Source organism: Petromyzon marinus (assembly GCF_048934315.1).
Source record: "Petromyzon marinus isolate PM22_M1 ecotype Great Lakes invasive population chromosome 83 unlocalized genomic scaffold, UKy_Petmar_22M1.pri1.0 chr83_unloc.2, whole genome shotgun sequence".
Classification (NCBI taxonomy): domain Eukaryota; kingdom Metazoa; phylum Chordata; class Hyperoartia; order Petromyzontiformes; family Petromyzontidae; genus Petromyzon; species Petromyzon marinus.
In genome coordinates, this window is record NW_027422635.1 from 586,038 (window position 1) to 603,309 (window position 17,272).

Here is a 17,272-nt window from a genome sequence, read left to right on the forward strand (position 1 = left end):
GGAGGTGGCTCGTGAGCGTCAGCGTCGGGCCCTGCTGTGGTACAGTGTTACAGTGTTACAGTGATACAGTGTTACAGTGGTACAGTGATACAGTGGTACAGTGGTACAGTGTGTGTTGTACTGTACAGGAGGTGGCTCGTGAGCGTCAGCGTCGGGCCCTGCTGTGGTACAGTGTTACAGTGTTACAGTGATACAGTGTTACAGTGGTACAGTGATACAGTGGTACAGTGGTACAGTGTGTGTTGTACTGTACAGGAGGTGGCTCGTGAGCGTCAGCGTCGGGCCCTGCTGATGCCGGAGGAGCCGCCGGCCGGTCACCCGGGCGCCATCACCGCCGTCTTGAAGCTGCCAGACGGCACGAGGCTCTCTCGGAGATTCCTCGACACACACACCACCCAGGTGAGTGAGGGGTGAGGTGGTGAGTGAGTGAGTGAGGTGGTGAGTGAGGTGGTGAGTGACACACACACCACCCAGGTGAGTGAGGGGTGAGTGAGGTGGTGAGTGAGGTGGTGAGTGAGGTGGTGAGTGAGGTGGTGAGTGAGTGAGGTGGTGAGTGAGGTGGTGAGTGACACGCACACCACCCAGGTGAGTGAGTGAGGTGGTGAGTGAGTGAGGGGTGAGTGAGGTGGTGAGTGAGGGGTGAGTGACACGCACACCACCCAGGTGAGTGAGTGAGGTGGTGAGTGAGTGAGGGGTGAGTGAGGTGGTGAGTGAGGTGGTGAGTGACACGCACACCACCCAGGTGAGTGAGTGAGGGGTGAGTGAGGTGGTGAGTGACACGCACACCACCCAGGTGAGTGAGTGAGGGGTGAGTGAGGTGGTGAGTGAGGTGGTGAGTGAGGTGGTGAGTGACACACACCACCCAGGTGAGTGAGGTGGTGGGTGAGTGAGGTGGTGAGTGAGGTGGTGAGTGAGTGAGGTGGTGAGTGAGGGGTGAGTGAGGTGGTGAGTGAGGGGTGAGTGAGGTGGTGAGTGAGGTGGTGAGTGAGTGAGGTGGTGAGTGACTCAGGGGGTGAGTGAGGGGTGAGTGACACGCACACCACCCAGGTGAGTGAGGGGTGGGTGAGTGAGGTGGTGAGTGAGGTGGTGAGTGAGGGGTGAGTGAGGTGGTGAGTGAGGTGGTGAGTGACACGCACACCACCCAGGTGAGTGAGAGGTGAGTGAGTGAGGTGGTGAGTGAGGTGGTGAGTGACACGCACACCACCCAGGTGAGTGAGTGAGGGGTGAGTGAGGTGGTGAGTGAGGTGGTGAGTGAGGTGGTGAGTGACACGCACACCACCCAGGTGAGTGAGGTGGTGGGTGAGTGAGGTGGTGAGTGAGGTGGTGAGTGAGTGAGGTGGTGAGTGAGGGGTGAGTGAGGTGGTGAGTGAGGGGTGAGTGAGGTGGTGAGTGAGGTGGTGAGTGAGTGAGGTGGTGAGTGACTCAGGGGGTGAGTGAGGGGTGAGTGACACGCACACCACCCAGGTGAGTGAGGGGTGGGTGAGTGAGGTGGTGAGTGAGGTGGTGAGTGAGGGGTGAGTGAGGTGGTGAGTGAGTGAGGTGGTGAGTGACACGCACACCACCCAGGTGAGTGAGAGGTGAGTGAGTGAGGTGGTGAGTGAGGTGGTGAGTGACACGCACACCACCCAGGTGAGTGAGTGAGGGGTGAGTGAGGTGGTGAGTGAGGTGGTGAGTGAGGTGGTGAGTGACACGCACACCACCCAGGTGAGTGAGGTGGTGGGTGAGTGAGGTGGTGAGTGAGGTGGTGAGTGAGTGAGGTGGTGAGTGAGGGGTGAGTGAGGTGGTGAGTGAGGGGTGAGTGAGGTGGTGAGTGAGGTGGTGAGTGAGTGAGGTGGTGAGTGACTCAGGGGGTGAGTGAGGGGTGAGTGACACGCACACCACCCAGGTGAGTGAGGGGTGGGTGAGTGAGTGAGGGGTGAGTGAGGTGGTGAGTGAGGGGTGAGTGACACGCACACCACCCAGGTGAGTGAGTGAGGTGGTGAGTGAGTGAGGGGTGAGTGAGGTGGTGAGTGAGGTGGTGAGTGACACGCACACCACCCAGGTGAGTGAGTGAGGGGTGAGTGAGGTGGTGAGTGACACGCACACCACCCAGGTGAGTGAGTGAGGGGTGAGTGAGGTGGTGAGTGAGGTGGTGAGTGAGGTGGTGAGTGACACACACACCACCCAGGTGAGTGAGGTGGTGGGTGAGTGAGGTGGTGAGTGAGGTGGTGAGTGAGTGAGGTGGTGAGTGAGGGGTGAGTGAGGTGGTGAGTGAGGGGTGAGTGAGGTGGTGAGTGAGGTGGTGAGTGAGTGAGGTGGTGAGTGACTCAGGGGGTGAGTGAGGGGTGAGTGACACGCACACCACCCAGGTGAGTGAGGGGTGGGTGAGTGAGGTGGTGAGTGAGGTGGTGAGTGAGGGGTGAGTGAGGTGGTGAGTGAGGTGGTGAGTGACACGCACACCACCCAGGTGAGTGAGAGGTGAGTGAGTGAGGTGGTGAGTGAGGTGGTGAGTGACACGCACACCACCCAGGTGAGTGAGTGAGGGGTGAGTGAGGTGGTGAGTGAGGTGGTGAGTGAGGTGGTGAGTGACACGCACACCACCCAGGTGAGTGAGGTGGTGGGTGAGTGAGGTGGTGAGTGAGGTGGTGAGTGAGTGAGGTGGTGAGTGAGGGGTGAGTGAGGTGGTGAGTGAGGGGTGAGTGAGGTGGTGAGTGAGGTGGTGAGTGAGTGAGGTGGTGAGTGACTCAGGGGGTGAGTGAGGGGTGAGTGACACGCACACCACCCAGGTGAGTGAGGGGTGGGTGAGTGAGGTGGTGAGTGAGGTGGTGAGTGAGGGGTGAGTGAGGTGGTGAGTGAGTGAGGTGGTGAGTGACACGCACACCACCCAGGTGAGTGAGAGGTGAGTGAGTGAGGTGGTGAGTGAGGTGGTGAGTGACACGCACACCACCCAGGTGAGTGAGTGAGGGGTGAGTGAGGTGGTGAGTGAGGTGGTGAGTGAGGTGGTGAGTGACACGCACACCACCCAGGTGAGTGAGGTGGTGGGTGAGTGAGGTGGTGAGTGAGGTGGTGAGTGAGTGAGGTGGTGAGTGAGGGGTGAGTGAGGTGGTGAGTGAGGGGTGAGTGAGGTGGTGAGTGAGGTGGTGAGTGAGTGAGGTGGTGAGTGACTCAGGGGGTGAGTGAGGGGTGAGTGACACGCACACCACCCAGGTGAGTGAGGGGTGGGTGAGTGAGTGAGGGGTGAGTGAGGTGGTGAGTGAGGGGTGAGTGACACGCACACCACCCAGGTGAGTGAGTGAGGTGGTGAGTGAGTGAGGGGTGAGTGAGGTGGTGAGTGAGGTGGTGAGTGACACGCACACCACCCAGGTGAGTGAGTGAGGGGTGAGTGAGGTGGTGAGTGACACGCACACCACCCAGGTGAGTGAGTGAGGGGTGAGTGAGGTGGTGAGTGAGGTGGTGAGTGAGGTGGTGAGTGACACACACACCACCCAGGTGAGTGAGGTGGTGGGTGAGTGAGGTGGTGAGTGAGGTGGTGAGTGAGTGAGGTGGTGAGTGAGGGGTGAGTGAGGTGGTGAGTGAGGGGTGAGTGAGGTGGTGAGTGAGGTGGTGAGTGAGTGAGGTGGTGAGTGACTCAGGGGGTGAGTGAGGGGTGAGTGACACGCACACCACCCAGGTGAGTGAGGGGTGGGTGAGTGAGGTGGTGAGTGAGGTGGTGAGTGAGGGGTGAGTGAGGTGGTGAGTGAGGTGGTGAGTGACACGCACACCACCCAGGTGAGTGAGAGGTGAGTGAGTGAGGTGGTGAGTGAGGTGGTGAGTGACACGCACACCACCCAGGTGAGTGAGTGAGGGGTGAGTGAGGTGGTGAGTGAGGTGGTGAGTGAGGTGGTGAGTGACACGCACACCACCCAGGTGAGTGAGGTGGTGGGTGAGTGAGGTGGTGAGTGAGGTGGTGAGTGAGTGAGGTGGTGAGTGAGGGGTGAGTGAGGTGGTGAGTGAGGGGTGAGTGAGGTGGTGAGTGAGGTGGTGAGTGAGTGAGGTGGTGAGTGACTCAGGGGGTGAGTGAGGGGTGAGTGACACGCACACCACCCAGGTGAGTGAGGGGTGGGTGAGTGAGGTGGTGAGTGAGGTGGTGAGTGAGGGGTGAGTGAGGTGGTGAGTGAGTGAGGTGGTGAGTGACACGCACACCACCCAGGTGAGTGAGAGGTGAGTGAGTGAGGTGGTGAGTGAGGTGGTGAGTGACACGCACACCACCCAGGTGAGTGAGTGAGGGGTGAGTGAGGTGGTGAGTGAGGTGGTGAGTGAGGTGGTGAGTGACACGCACACCACCCAGGTGAGTGAGGTGGTGGGTGAGTGAGGTGGTGAGTGAGGTGGTGAGTGAGTGAGGTGGTGAGTGAGGGGTGAGTGAGGTGGTGAGTGAGGGGTGAGTGAGGTGGTGAGTGAGGTGGTGAGTGAGTGAGGTGGTGAGTGACTCAGGGGGTGAGTGAGGGGTGAGTGACACGCACACCACCCAGGTGAGTGAGGGGTGGGTGAGTGAGTGAGGGGTGAGTGAGGTGGTGAGTGAGGGGTGAGTGACACGCACACCACCCAGGTGAGTGAGTGAGGTGGTGAGTGAGTGAGGGGTGAGTGAGGTGGTGAGTGAGGTGGTGAGTGACACGCACACCACCCAGGTGAGTGAGTGAGGGGTGAGTGAGGTGGTGAGTGACACGCACACCACCCAGGTGAGTGAGTGAGGGGTGAGTGAGGTGGTGAGTGAGGTGGTGAGTGAGGTGGTGAGTGACACACACACCACCCAGGTGAGTGAGGTGGTGGGTGAGTGAGGTGGTGAGTGAGGTGGTGAGTGAGTGAGGTGGTGAGTGAGGGGTGAGTGAGGTGGTGAGTGAGGGGTGAGTGAGGTGGTGAGTGAGGTGGTGAGTGAGTGAGGTGGTGAGTGACTCAGGGGGTGAGTGAGGGGTGAGTGACACGCACACCACCCAGGTGAGTGAGGGGTGGGTGAGTGAGGTGGTGAGTGAGGTGGTGAGTGAGGGGTGAGTGAGGTGGTGAGTGAGGTGGTGAGTGACACGCACACCACCCAGGTGAGTGAGAGGTGAGTGAGTGAGGTGGTGAGTGAGGTGGTGAGTGACACGCACACCACCCAGGTGAGTGAGTGAGGGGTGAGTGAGGTGGTGAGTGAGGTGGTGAGTGAGGTGGTGAGTGACACGCACACCACCCAGGTGAGTGAGGTGGTGGGTGAGTGAGGTGGTGAGTGAGGTGGTGAGTGAGTGAGGTGGTGAGTGAGGGGTGAGTGAGGTGGTGAGTGAGGGGTGAGTGAGGTGGTGAGTGAGGTGGTGAGTGAGTGAGGTGGTGAGTGACTCAGGGGGTGAGTGAGGGGTGAGTGACACGCACACCACCCAGGTGAGTGAGGGGTGGGTGAGTGAGGTGGTGAGTGAGGTGGTGAGTGAGGGGTGAGTGAGGTGGTGAGTGAGTGAGGTGGTGAGTGACACGCACACCACCCAGGTGAGTGAGAGGTGAGTGAGTGAGGTGGTGAGTGAGGTGGTGAGTGACACGCACACCACCCAGGTGAGTGAGTGAGGGGTGAGTGAGGTGGTGAGTGAGGTGGTGAGTGAGGTGGTGAGTGACACGCACACCACCCAGGTGAGTGAGGTGGTGGGTGAGTGAGGTGGTGAGTGAGGTGGTGAGTGAGTGAGGTGGTGAGTGAGGGGTGAGTGAGGTGGTGAGTGAGGGGTGAGTGAGGTGGTGAGTGAGGTGGTGAGTGAGTGAGGTGGTGAGTGACTCAGGGGGTGAGTGAGGGGTGAGTGACACGCACACCACCCAGGTGAGTGAGGGGTGGGTGAGTGAGGTGGTGAGTGAGGTGGTGAGTGAGGGGTGAGTGAGGTGGTGAGTGAGTGAGGTGGTGAGTGACACGCACACCACCCAGGTGAGTGAGGGGTGGGTGAGGTGTGTGTACCTGTGTGTGTGTGTACACTATGTGTGTACAGTGTGCTGTGCGTGTGTGTGCAGTGTGTGTGCAGTGTGTGTACAGTGTGTGTACAGTGTGCGGGGTGTGTACAGTGTATGCACAGTGTGTGTACAGTGTGTGGTGTGTGTACAGTGTGTACAGTGTGCGTGCGGTGTGTGTACAGTGCGTGTACGGTATGTGTACAGTGTGCGGCGTGTGTACAGTGTGTGCACAGTGCGTGTACAGTGCGTGTACAGTGTGCGGCGTGTGTACAGTGCGTGTACAGTGTGTGCACGGTGTGTGTACAGTGCGTGTACAGTGTGCGGCGTGTGTACAGTGTGTGTACAGTGTGCGCAGTGCGTGTACAGTGTGCGGCGTGTGTGTGTGCCGTGTGTCCAGGCTGTCTACGACTTTGTCTTCTCGCACCACGGGGCCCCCGAGGTCTTCCAGATTGTCTGCAACTTCCCACGGCGAGTTCTGTGCTCACCGCCACAACCATCGGCCTCACCGGCACCGGCGTCACCGGCGTCACCGGCGTCACCGGCGTCACCGGCGTCACCGTCACCGGCGTCACCGTCACCGGCACCGCCGCACCGATTCCCGACGCTGAAGGAGGCTGGGCTGGGCCGCTCCGAGGTTCTCTTTGTCCAGGACCTCGGCGAGGACGAGTGACCAAACCGCTCGTTCACTCAGTCACTCATACACTCACTCATACACTCACTCAGTCACTCACTCAGTCAGTCACTCACTCAGTCACTCACTCAGTCACTCACTCAGTCACTCACTCAGTCACTCACTCACTCAGTCACTCACTCACTCACTCAGTCACTCACTCAGTCACTCATACACTCACTCATACACTCACTCATACACTCACTCAGTCACTCACTCAGTCACTCACTCAGTCACTCACTCAGTCACTCACTCAGTCACTCACTCACTCACTCAGTCACTCACTCACTCACTCAGTCACTCACTCAGTCACTCATACACTCACTCATACACTCACTCATACACTCACTCATACACTCACTCATACACTCACTCACTCACACATACACTCACCACTCACTCACTCATACACTCACACACTCATACACTCACTCATACACTCACTCATACACTCACTCACTCATACACTCACTCACTCATACACTCACTCGTACACTGACTCATACACTCACTCGCTCACTCATACACTCACTCGCTCACTCAGTCACTCATACACTCACTCATACACTCACTCATACACTCACTCATACACTCACTCATACACTCACTCACTCATACACTCACTCAGTCACTCAGTCACTCATACACTCACTCACTCATACACTCACTCACTCACTCACCCACTCACTCACTCACTCACCCACTCACCCCCCTCACTCACTCACCCGCTCACTCACTCACTCACTCACCCCCCTCACTCACTCACCCACTCACCCACTCACTCACCCACCCGCTCACTCACTCACTCACCCACTCACTCACTCACCCACTCACCCACTCACTCACTCACCCACTCACTCACCCACTCACTCACCCACCCACCCACCCACTCACTCGCTCACCCAGTCACTCACTCACTCACCCACCCACCCTTTCACTCACTCACTCACCCACTCATCCACTCACTCACTCACTCACCCACTCACCCAGTCACTCACTCACCCACTCACCCACCCACCCAGTCACTCGCTCACTCACTCACTCTGCCCCTACAGCTGCCCCTACAGCAGCCCCTACAGCAGCCCCTACAGCTACAGCATCCCCCATCCTACAGCTGCCCCTACAGCTGCCCCTACAGCTGCCCCTACAGCTGCCCCTACAGCTGCCCCTACAGCTGCCCCTACAGCTACAGCATCCCCTACAGCATCCCCCATCCTTCAGCTGCCCCTACAGCTGCCCCTACAGCTGCCCCTTGTCTATAGCTGCCCCTACAGCTGTCCCTACAGCTGCCCCTACAGCATTCCCCATCCTACAGCTGCCCCTAAAGCTACCCCCACAGCTGCCCCTAAAGCTACCCCTACAGCTGTCCCTACAGCTGCCCCTACAGCTGCCCCCACCCCTTGTCTATAGCTGCCCCTACAGCTGCCCCTACAGCTGCCCCTAAAGCTGCCTCTACAGCTACAACCGGAGTACACACGCAGGGGTACAGCAGTGTGTGTGTCTCTGTGTGTGAGTGTGTCAGTGTGAGTGTTAGTGTGTGTGTGTCTGTGTGTGTCTCAGTGTGTGTCTGTGTGTGTGTGAGTGTGTGTCTCTGTGTGTGTGTGTCTGTGTGTGTGTGTCTGCGTTTGTGTGTCAGTGTGTGTGTGTGTCAGTGTGTGTGTCAGTGTGTGTGTGTGTCAGTGTGTGTGTGTGTCAGTGTGTGTGTGTGTCAGTGTGTGTGTTTCAGTGTGTATGTGTCAGTGTGTATGTGTTAGTGTGTGTGTCAGTGTGTGTGTGTCAGTGTGTGTGTCAGTGTGTGTGTGTCAGTGTGTGTGTGTGTCAGTGTGTGTGTGTCAGTGTGTGTGTGTGTCAGTGTGTATGTGTCAGTGTGTGTGAGTGTGTGTGTGTAAGTGTGTGTGTGTCTGCCTGCGTGAGAGTGTCTGAATGCACAGACAGACAGACTGTATAGACACAGCAAAGACACACACACACGCACAAAGACAAGGCTCCCCCAGGTAGCCTCTAGCAGGGCTGCAGGGGCAAGTGCTGTTAGCGAGTAGCAGCACCTCTGAAGGCTCGTGGCACTGTGGGGGTGGTTGGCCAGCACCAGGGAGACATTTAAGGCCGAGTTGATCTAGGGGAGGCCCACACCGCTGGTCTCGGTGGCCGTGAGCGGTGAATCGAACCGCCCACGGCCTCTGTCGAGTTCGTAACGCAGCGCTAACCACTGCACCACCACTCCCCCGACGTAACACACTCACCAATATCCTCACCAATATCCTCACCACCACACACTCACCAATATCCTCACCAATATCCTCACCACCACACACTCACCACCACACACTCACCACCACACACTCACCAATATCCTCACCACCACCACACTCACCAATATCCTCACCAATATCCTCACCACCACACACTCACCACCACACACTCACCAATATCCTCACCACCACCACACTCACCAATATCCTCACAAATATCCTCACCACCACACACTCACCACCACACACTCACCAATATCCTCACCACCACGACACACTCACCACCACACTCACCAATATCCTCACCACCACACACTCACCACCACACACTCACCAATATCCTCACCACCACCACACTCACCAATATCCTCACCAATATCCTCACCACACACTCACCACCACACACTCACCAATATCCTCACCACCACGACACACTCACCACCACACTCACCACCACACACTCACCACGACACACTCACCAATATCCTCACCACACACACTCACCACACACTCACCACCACACACTCACCACGACACACTCACCACCACACACTCACCAATATCCTCACCACCACACACTCACCACCACACACTCACCACCACACACTCACCACCACACACTCACCAATATCCTCACCACCACCACACACTCACCACACACACCACACACTCACCAATATCCTCACCACCACCACACACTCACCACACACACCACACACTCACCAATATCCTCACCACCACACACTCACCACGACACACTCACCAATATCCTCACCACCACACACTCACCACACACACCACACACTCACCAATATCCTCACCACGACACACTCACCACCACACACTCACCACACACTCACCAATATCCTCACCACCACACACTCACCACCACACACTCACCACCACACACTCACCACGACACACTCACCACCACACACTCACCACCACACACTCACCACCACACACTCACCACGACACACTCACCACCACACACTCACCAATATCCTCACCACCACACACTCACCACCACACTCACCACCACACACTCACCAATATCCTCACCACCACACACTCACCACCACACACTCACCAATATCCTCACCACCACACACTCACCAATATCCTCACCACCACACTCACCACCACCACACTCACCACACACAACACACACTCACCAATATCCTCACCACCACACACTCACCAATATCCTCACCACCACACTCACCACCACCACACTCACCACACACACCACACACTCACCAATATCCTCACCACCACCACCGCACACCACCCCAATGTCCTCATCACCACACACCACACCAATATCCTCACCACCACCAGCACACACTCACCACCACACACTCACCACCACACACTCACTACACCAATATCCTCACCACCACCACACTCACCACACTCACCACACACTCACCACCACAAACTCACTACACCAATATCCTCACCACCACCACCACACACTCACCACATTCACACTGTCACTGTAGCCACCACCACCACAACAACCATACGCATCATCAACACCACAACAACCACAACAACCACCATCAACACCACAACCACCACCATCAACACTACAACCACCACCACAACCACCACCATCAACACTACAACCACCACCACAACCACCACCATCAACACTACAACCACCACAACCACCACCATCAACACTACAACCACCACAACCACCACCATCAACACTACAACCACAACAACCACCACCATCAACACTACAACAACCACCAACACTACTACACCAACACCACCACCACTACTACCCACCACTACTACACCACCACCAACACTACTACACCACCACCAACACTACTACACCACCAACAACAACACTACTACACCACCACCAACACTACTACACCACCACAACCACCACAACACTACTACACCACCACAACACAACAACACCACAACACAACAACCACTACACCACTACAACACTACTACACCACCACAACAACACTACTACACCACCACAACCACCACAACACTACTACACCACCACAACACAACACCACCAACACAACAACACCACTACACCACCAACACTACTACACCACCACAACAACACTACTACACCACCACAACCACCACAACACAACAACACCACTACACCACCACCATCACTACTACACCACTACCACCAACACTACTACACCACCACCATCAACACTACTACAACAACCACCACCACTACACCACCATCACTACTACACCACCACTACTACACCACTACACCACCACTACACCACCACTACTACACCACTACCACCAACACTACTACACCACCACCACCATCAACACTACTACAACAACCACCACCACTACACCACCATCACTACTACACCACCACTACTACACCACTACACCACCACTACTACACCACCACCATCAACACTACAACAACAACACTACACCACCACCACCACTACTACACCACCACCACCATCAACACTACAACAACAACACAACAACACCACCACCACTACTACAACACCACGTGTCTTTATTTATTCCCAGATGCCGCCTCTAGTTAATTTTGTACCCCCCCCCCCGTCACTCCCCCCAATCCCCCCCACCACCCCCACCCCTTCCCCCCACCACCACCCCCACCCCCCACCACCCCCACCCCTTCCCCCCACCACCCCCACCCCTTCCCCCCACCACCCCCACCCCTTCCCCCCCACCACCCCCACCCCTTCCACCCCCCTTCGCCCCGCCCCCTTCGCCCCGCCCCCCTTCCCCCACCCCTCCCTCGCCCCGCCCCTTCCCCCCGCCCTCCCTTCGCCCCCGCCCCTTCCCTCCTTCGCCCCGCCCCCTGCCGCCTTCGCCCCGCCCCCTTCCCCCCCTTCGCCCCGCCCCCTGCCGCCTGGTTTATAATTAAATAATCCCTCTCCACGTGTGTACGGTCCTGCCGCCTCACGCCTGCTTCAGATGGCCGAGCGCTGCTGGTGGTGGTGAGGATTGGTGAGGATTGGTGAGGGTGGTGGTGATTGGTGAGGATTGGTGAGGATTGGTGAGGACTGGTGAGGATTGGTGAGGGTGAGTGTGGTGGTGGTGGTGGTGGTGAGGACTGGTGAGGACTGGTGGTGGTGAGGGCTGGTGGTGGTGGTGGTGAGGATTGGTGAGGATTGGTGAGGATTGGTGAGGATTGGTGAGGACTGGTGGTGATGGTGGTGAGGATTGGTGAGGACTGGTGAGGGCTGGTGGTGGTGGTGGTGTGGATTGGTGAGGACTGGTGGTGATGGTGGTGAGGATTGGTGAGGACTGGTGGTGGTGAGGGCTGGTGGTGGTGGTGAGGATTGGTGAGGGTGAGTGTGGTGGTGAGGACTGGTGAGGACTGGTGGTGGTGGTGGTGAGGATTGGTGAGGACTGGTGGTGGTGGTGGTGAGGATTGGTGAGGACTGGTGGTGGTGGTGGTGAGGGCTGGTGGTGGTGGTGATTGGTGAGGACTGGTGGTGGTGGTGGTGGTGGTGAGGACTGGTGGTGGTGGTGGTGGTGAGGGCTGGTGGTGGTGGTGAGGATTGGTGAGGACTGGTGGTGATGGTGGTGAGGGCTGGTGGTGGTGAGGATTGGTGAGGACTGGTGGTGATGGTGATGGCTGGTGGTGGTGAGGATTGGTGAGTGTGGTGGAGGATTGGTGAGGGTGAGTGTGATGGTGAGGATTGGTGAGGGTGAGTGTGATGGTGAGGATTGGTGAGGGTGAGGGTGGTGGTGAGGATTGGTGAGGGTGAGTGTGGTGGTGAGGATTGGTGAGGGTGAGTGTGGTGGTGAGGATCTGGTGAGGGTGAGTGTGGTGGTGAGGATTGGTGAGGACTGGTGAGGACTGGTGGTGGTGGTGGTGAGGGCTGGTGGTGGTGGTGAGGATTGGTGAGGACTGGTGGTGGTGGTGAGGATTGGTGAGGGTGAGTGTGATGGTGAGGATTGGTGAGGGTGAGTGTGGTGGTGAGGATTGGTGAGGGTGAGTGTGGTGGTGAGGATTGGTGAGTGTGGTGGTGAGGATTGGTGAGGGTGAGTGTGGTGGTGAGGATTGGTGAGGGTGAGTGTGGTGGTGAGGATTGGTGAGTGTGGTGGTGAGGGTGATTGTGGTGGTGAGGATTAGTGAGGGTGAGTGTGATGGTGAGGGTGAGTGTGGTGGTGAGGATTGGTGAGGGTGAGTGTGGTGGTGAGGATTGGTGAGGACTGGTGGTGGTGAGGACTGGTGGTGGTGGTGAGGATTGGTGAGGACTGGTGGTGGTGGTGAGGATTGGTGAGGACTGGTGGTGGTGGTGAGGATTGGTGAGGACTGGTGGTGGTGAGGATTGGTGAGGACTGGTGAGGACTGGTGGTGGTGAGGATTGGTGAGGACTGGTGGTGATGGTGATGGCTGGTGGTGGTGAGGATTGGTGAGTGTGGTGGAGGATTGGTGAGGGTGAGTGTGATGGTGAGGATTGGTGAGGGTGAGTGTGGTGGTGAGGATTGGTGAGGGTGAGTGTGGTGGTGAGGATTGGTGAGGGTGAGTGTGGTGGTGAGGATCTGGTGAGGGTGAGTGTGGTGGTGAGGATTGGTGAGGACTGGTGAGGACTGGTGGTGGTGGTGGTGAGGATTGGTGAGGACTGGTGGTGGTGGTGGTGAGGATTGGTGAGGACTGGTGGTGATGGTGATGGCTAGTGGTGGTGAGGATTGGTGAGTGTGGTGGTGAGGATTGGTGAGGGTGAGTGTGATGGTGAGGATTGGTGAGGGTGAGTGTGGTGGTGAGGATTGGTGAGGGTGAGTGTGGTGGTGAGGATTGGTGAGTGTGGTGGTGAGGATTGGTGAGGGTGAGTGTGGTGGTGAGGATTGGTGAGGGTGAGTGTGGTGGTGAGGATTGGTGAGGGTGAGTGTGGTGGTGAGGATTGGTGAGTGTGGTGGTGAGGATTAGTGAGGGTGAGTGTGATGGTGAGGGTGAGTGTGGTGGTGAGGATTTGGTGAGGGTGAGTGTGGTGGTGAGGATTGGTGAGGACTGGTGGTGGTGGTGGTGAGGATTGTTGAGGACTGGTGGTGGTGGTGAGGATGGTGAGGACTGGTGGTGGTGGTGAGGATTGGTGAGGACTGGTGGTGGTGGTGAGGATTGGTGAGGACTGGTGTGGTGGTGAGGATTGGTGAGGACTGGTGGTGGTGGTGGTGAGGATTGGTGAGGACTGGTGGTGATGGTGATGGCTGGTGGTGGTGAGGATTGGTGAGTGTGGTGGAGGATTGGTGAGGGTGAGTGTGATGGTGAGGATTGGTGAGGGTGAGGGTGGTGGTGAGGATTGGTGAGGGTGAGTGTGGTGGTGAGGATTGGTGAGGGTGAGTGTGGTGGTGAGGATTGGTGAGGGTGAGTGTGGTGGTGAGGATCTGGTGAGGGTGAGTGTGGTGGTGAGGATTGGTGAGGGTGAGTGTGGTGGTGAGGATCTGGTGAGGGTGAGTGTGGTGGTGAGGATTGGTGAGGACTGGTGGTGGTGGTGGTGAGGGCTGGTGGTGGTGGTGAGGATTGGTGAGGACTGGTGGTGGTGGTGAGGATTGGTGAGGACTGGTGGTGATGGTGATGGCTAGTGGTGGTGAGGATTGGTGAGTGTGGTGGTGAGGATTGGTGAGGGTGAGTGTGATGGTGAGGATTGGTGAGGGTGAGTGTGGTGGTGAGGATTGGTGAGGGTGAGTGTGGTGGTGAGGATTGGTGAGTGTGGTGGTGAGGATTGGTGAGGGTGAGTGTGGTGGTGAGGATTGGTGAGGGTGAGTGTGGTGGTGAGGATTGGTGAGTGTGGTGGTGAGGGTGATTGTTGGTGGTGAGGATTAGTGAGGGTGAGTGTGATGGTGAGGGTGAGTGTGGTGGTGAGGATTGGTGAGGGTGAGTGTGGTGGTGAGGATTGGTGAGTGTGAGTGTGGTGGTGAGGATTGGTGAGGGTGAGTGTGGTGGTGAGGATTGGTGAGGGTGAGTGTGGTGGTGAGGATTGGTGAGGGTGAGTGTGGTGGTGAGGATTGGTGAGGGTGAGTGTGGTGGTGAGGATCTGGTGAGGGTGAGTGTGGTGGTGAGGATTGGTGAGGGTGAGTGTGGTGGTGAGGGCTGCTGGTGGTGGTGGTGAGGACTGGTGAGGATTGGTGAGGACTGGTGGTGGTGTGGTGAGGATTGGTGAGGACTGGTGGTGGTGGTGAGGGCTGGTGGTGGTGGTGATTGGTGAGGACGGGTGAGGACTGGTGAGGACTGGTGGTGATGGTGATGGCTGGTGGTGGTGAGGATTGGTGAGGACTGGTGGTGGTGGTGGTGAGGGCTGGTGGTGGTGGTGAGGATTGGTGAGGACTGGTGGTGGTGGTGGTGAGGGCTGGTGGTGGTGGTGAGGATTGGTGAGGACTGGTGGTGGTGGTGGTGAGGGCTGGTGGTGGTGGTGGTGAGGATTGGTGAGGACTGGTGGTGGTGGTGGTGAGGGCTGATGGTGGTGGTGATTGGTGAGGACTGGTGAGGACTGGTGGTGGTGGTGAGGACTGGTGAGGACTGGTGGTGGTGAGGATTGGTGAGGACTGGTGGTGATGGTGATGGCTAGTGGTGGTGAGGATTGGTGAGTGTGGTGGTGAGGATTGGTGAGGGTGAGTGTGATGGTGAGGATTGGTGAGGGTGAGTGTGGTGGTGAGGATTGGTGAGTGTGGTGGTGAGGATTGGTGAGGGTGAGTGTGGTGGTGAGGATTGGTGAGGGTGAGTGTGGTGGTGGGGATTGGTGAGGGTGAGTGTGGTGGTGAGGATTGGTGAGTGGTGGTGAGGATTGGTGAGGGTGAGTGTGGTGGTGAGGATTGGTGAGGGTGAGTGTGGTGGTGGGGATTGGTGAGGGTGAGTGTGGTGGTGAGGATTGGTGAGTGGTGGTGAGGATTGGTGAGGGTGAGTGTGGTGAGGATTGGTGAGGGTGAGTGTGGTGGTGAGGATTGGTGAGGGTGAGTGTGGTGGTGAGGATTGGTGAGGGTGAGTGTGGTGGTGAGGATTGGTGAGGGTGAGTGTGGTGGTGAGGATTGGTGAGGGTGAGTGTGGTGGTGAGGATTGGTGAGGGTGAGTGTGGTGGTGAGGATTGGTGAGGGTGAGTGTGGTGGTGAGGATTGGTGAGGGTGAGTGTGGTGGTGAGGATTGGTGAGGGTGAGTGTGGTGGTGAGGATTGGTGAGGGTGAGTGTGGTGGTGAGGGTGAGTGTGGTGGTGAGGATTGGTGAGGGTGAGGGTGTGTGGGTTGGTGTGTGGGTGGGTGGGTGTGTGGGTGGATGGGTTGGTGTGTGGGTGGGTGTGTAGGTGTGTGGGTGAGTGTGTAGGTGTGTGGGTGGGTGTGTGTGTGTAGGTATGTGTAGGTGTGTGTGTGTGGGTGTGTGGGTGGGTGTGTAGGTGTGTGAGTGTGTGTGGGTGTGTGTGAGTGTGTAGGTGTGTGTGGGTGGGTGTGTGTTTATGGTGTCATGGGACAGTAGGGGGTCACAGGTGGTGCATCTTCCAGCCATCTCAGTCAACTCATGGCACCTGTTGGGTCTGTCACGTGATCTCTTCCTGCACCTAGCCTGGCACAGGAGTCAACCCATGGTACCTGTTGGCAGCTGGACATACGGGGGCAGGCCTTGCTCGTATTCTTTGGGTCTTTCGGTAAATATAGTTTCTTTGAATATGGAATTCCTGCAGTCACGAAAGCTTTAAGTCAAGATTTAGGCTTTGTATTTGAAGTTCGTAAGTCGAGTGTTTGTAAGTCGAATGTACGTAAGTCGAGGAGTTTCCGTAGATATTAACACGAGGCTATCCAATCAGCCAATCGGGTATCGCCTCATTCATGCGGTGTCAGCGGCAATAATGGGCCCGGGGGTAACGACAAAAACAACCAATCAGCTAGCGGCTATCCCCCAACCCCCCCCACCCAAGACCCCCTCAGCCAATCAGCTTGCGGCTCGAGCGTCCACCCCCCCCCTCCCAACCCCCCGGGCACCCTCTCAGGCAATCAAATGGCGAGTCTCGCACACCACCCCTCCCCCTCCAAGTCTCGTCCAATCGGATGAGGGGGGGTATAACAAAAACAAATCCAACGACCAATCAGCTTGAGGGGCTCGCGCTTCCCCCACCCCCACTGGTAACTCCCCCCCCCCTAATACTCAACCAATCAACTCGCGACTCTCTCAACAACCCCTCCCCCGCTCTTCCCCGCAAGTGTCGTCCAACCGGATCGTTCGCTCAGCGGTGGACACGCAACAAAAACAATCCCAACGACCAATCAGCTCGGGGCTCGCAGCTTCCCCCACCGACAACCCCCGCCCCCCCCTCCCACTCAACCAATCAACTCGCGAATCGCAAAATCCCCCCCCCTCCCTCCCCTAGGTCTCCTCGCCCAATCAGATTCTCTGGCCTAGCAGTTGGGCCCCTCCCTCCACCCCCCCCCCCCCTGCCATCGCGCATGCGCACTG

General features: G+C 57.5%; 1 protein-coding gene across 1 annotated transcript in view; it reads left to right on the top strand.

Moving 5' to 3' along the window:
- The window catches only part of LOC116938298 (FAS-associated factor 2-A-like), a 103,567-nt gene extending 94,956 nt beyond the window's left edge, over positions 1-8,611 (top strand). Inside the window, exons 7-8 of the mRNA XM_076058984.1 lie at positions 256-399; positions 6,311-8,611. Coding sequence (XP_075915099.1) covers positions 256-399; positions 6,311-6,583 — 417 coding nt within the window. The 3' untranslated portion in view covers positions 6,584-8,611. The remainder of the gene's footprint in view (positions 1-255; positions 400-6,310) is intronic.
- Positions 8,612-17,272: the final 8,661 nt, after the last annotated feature.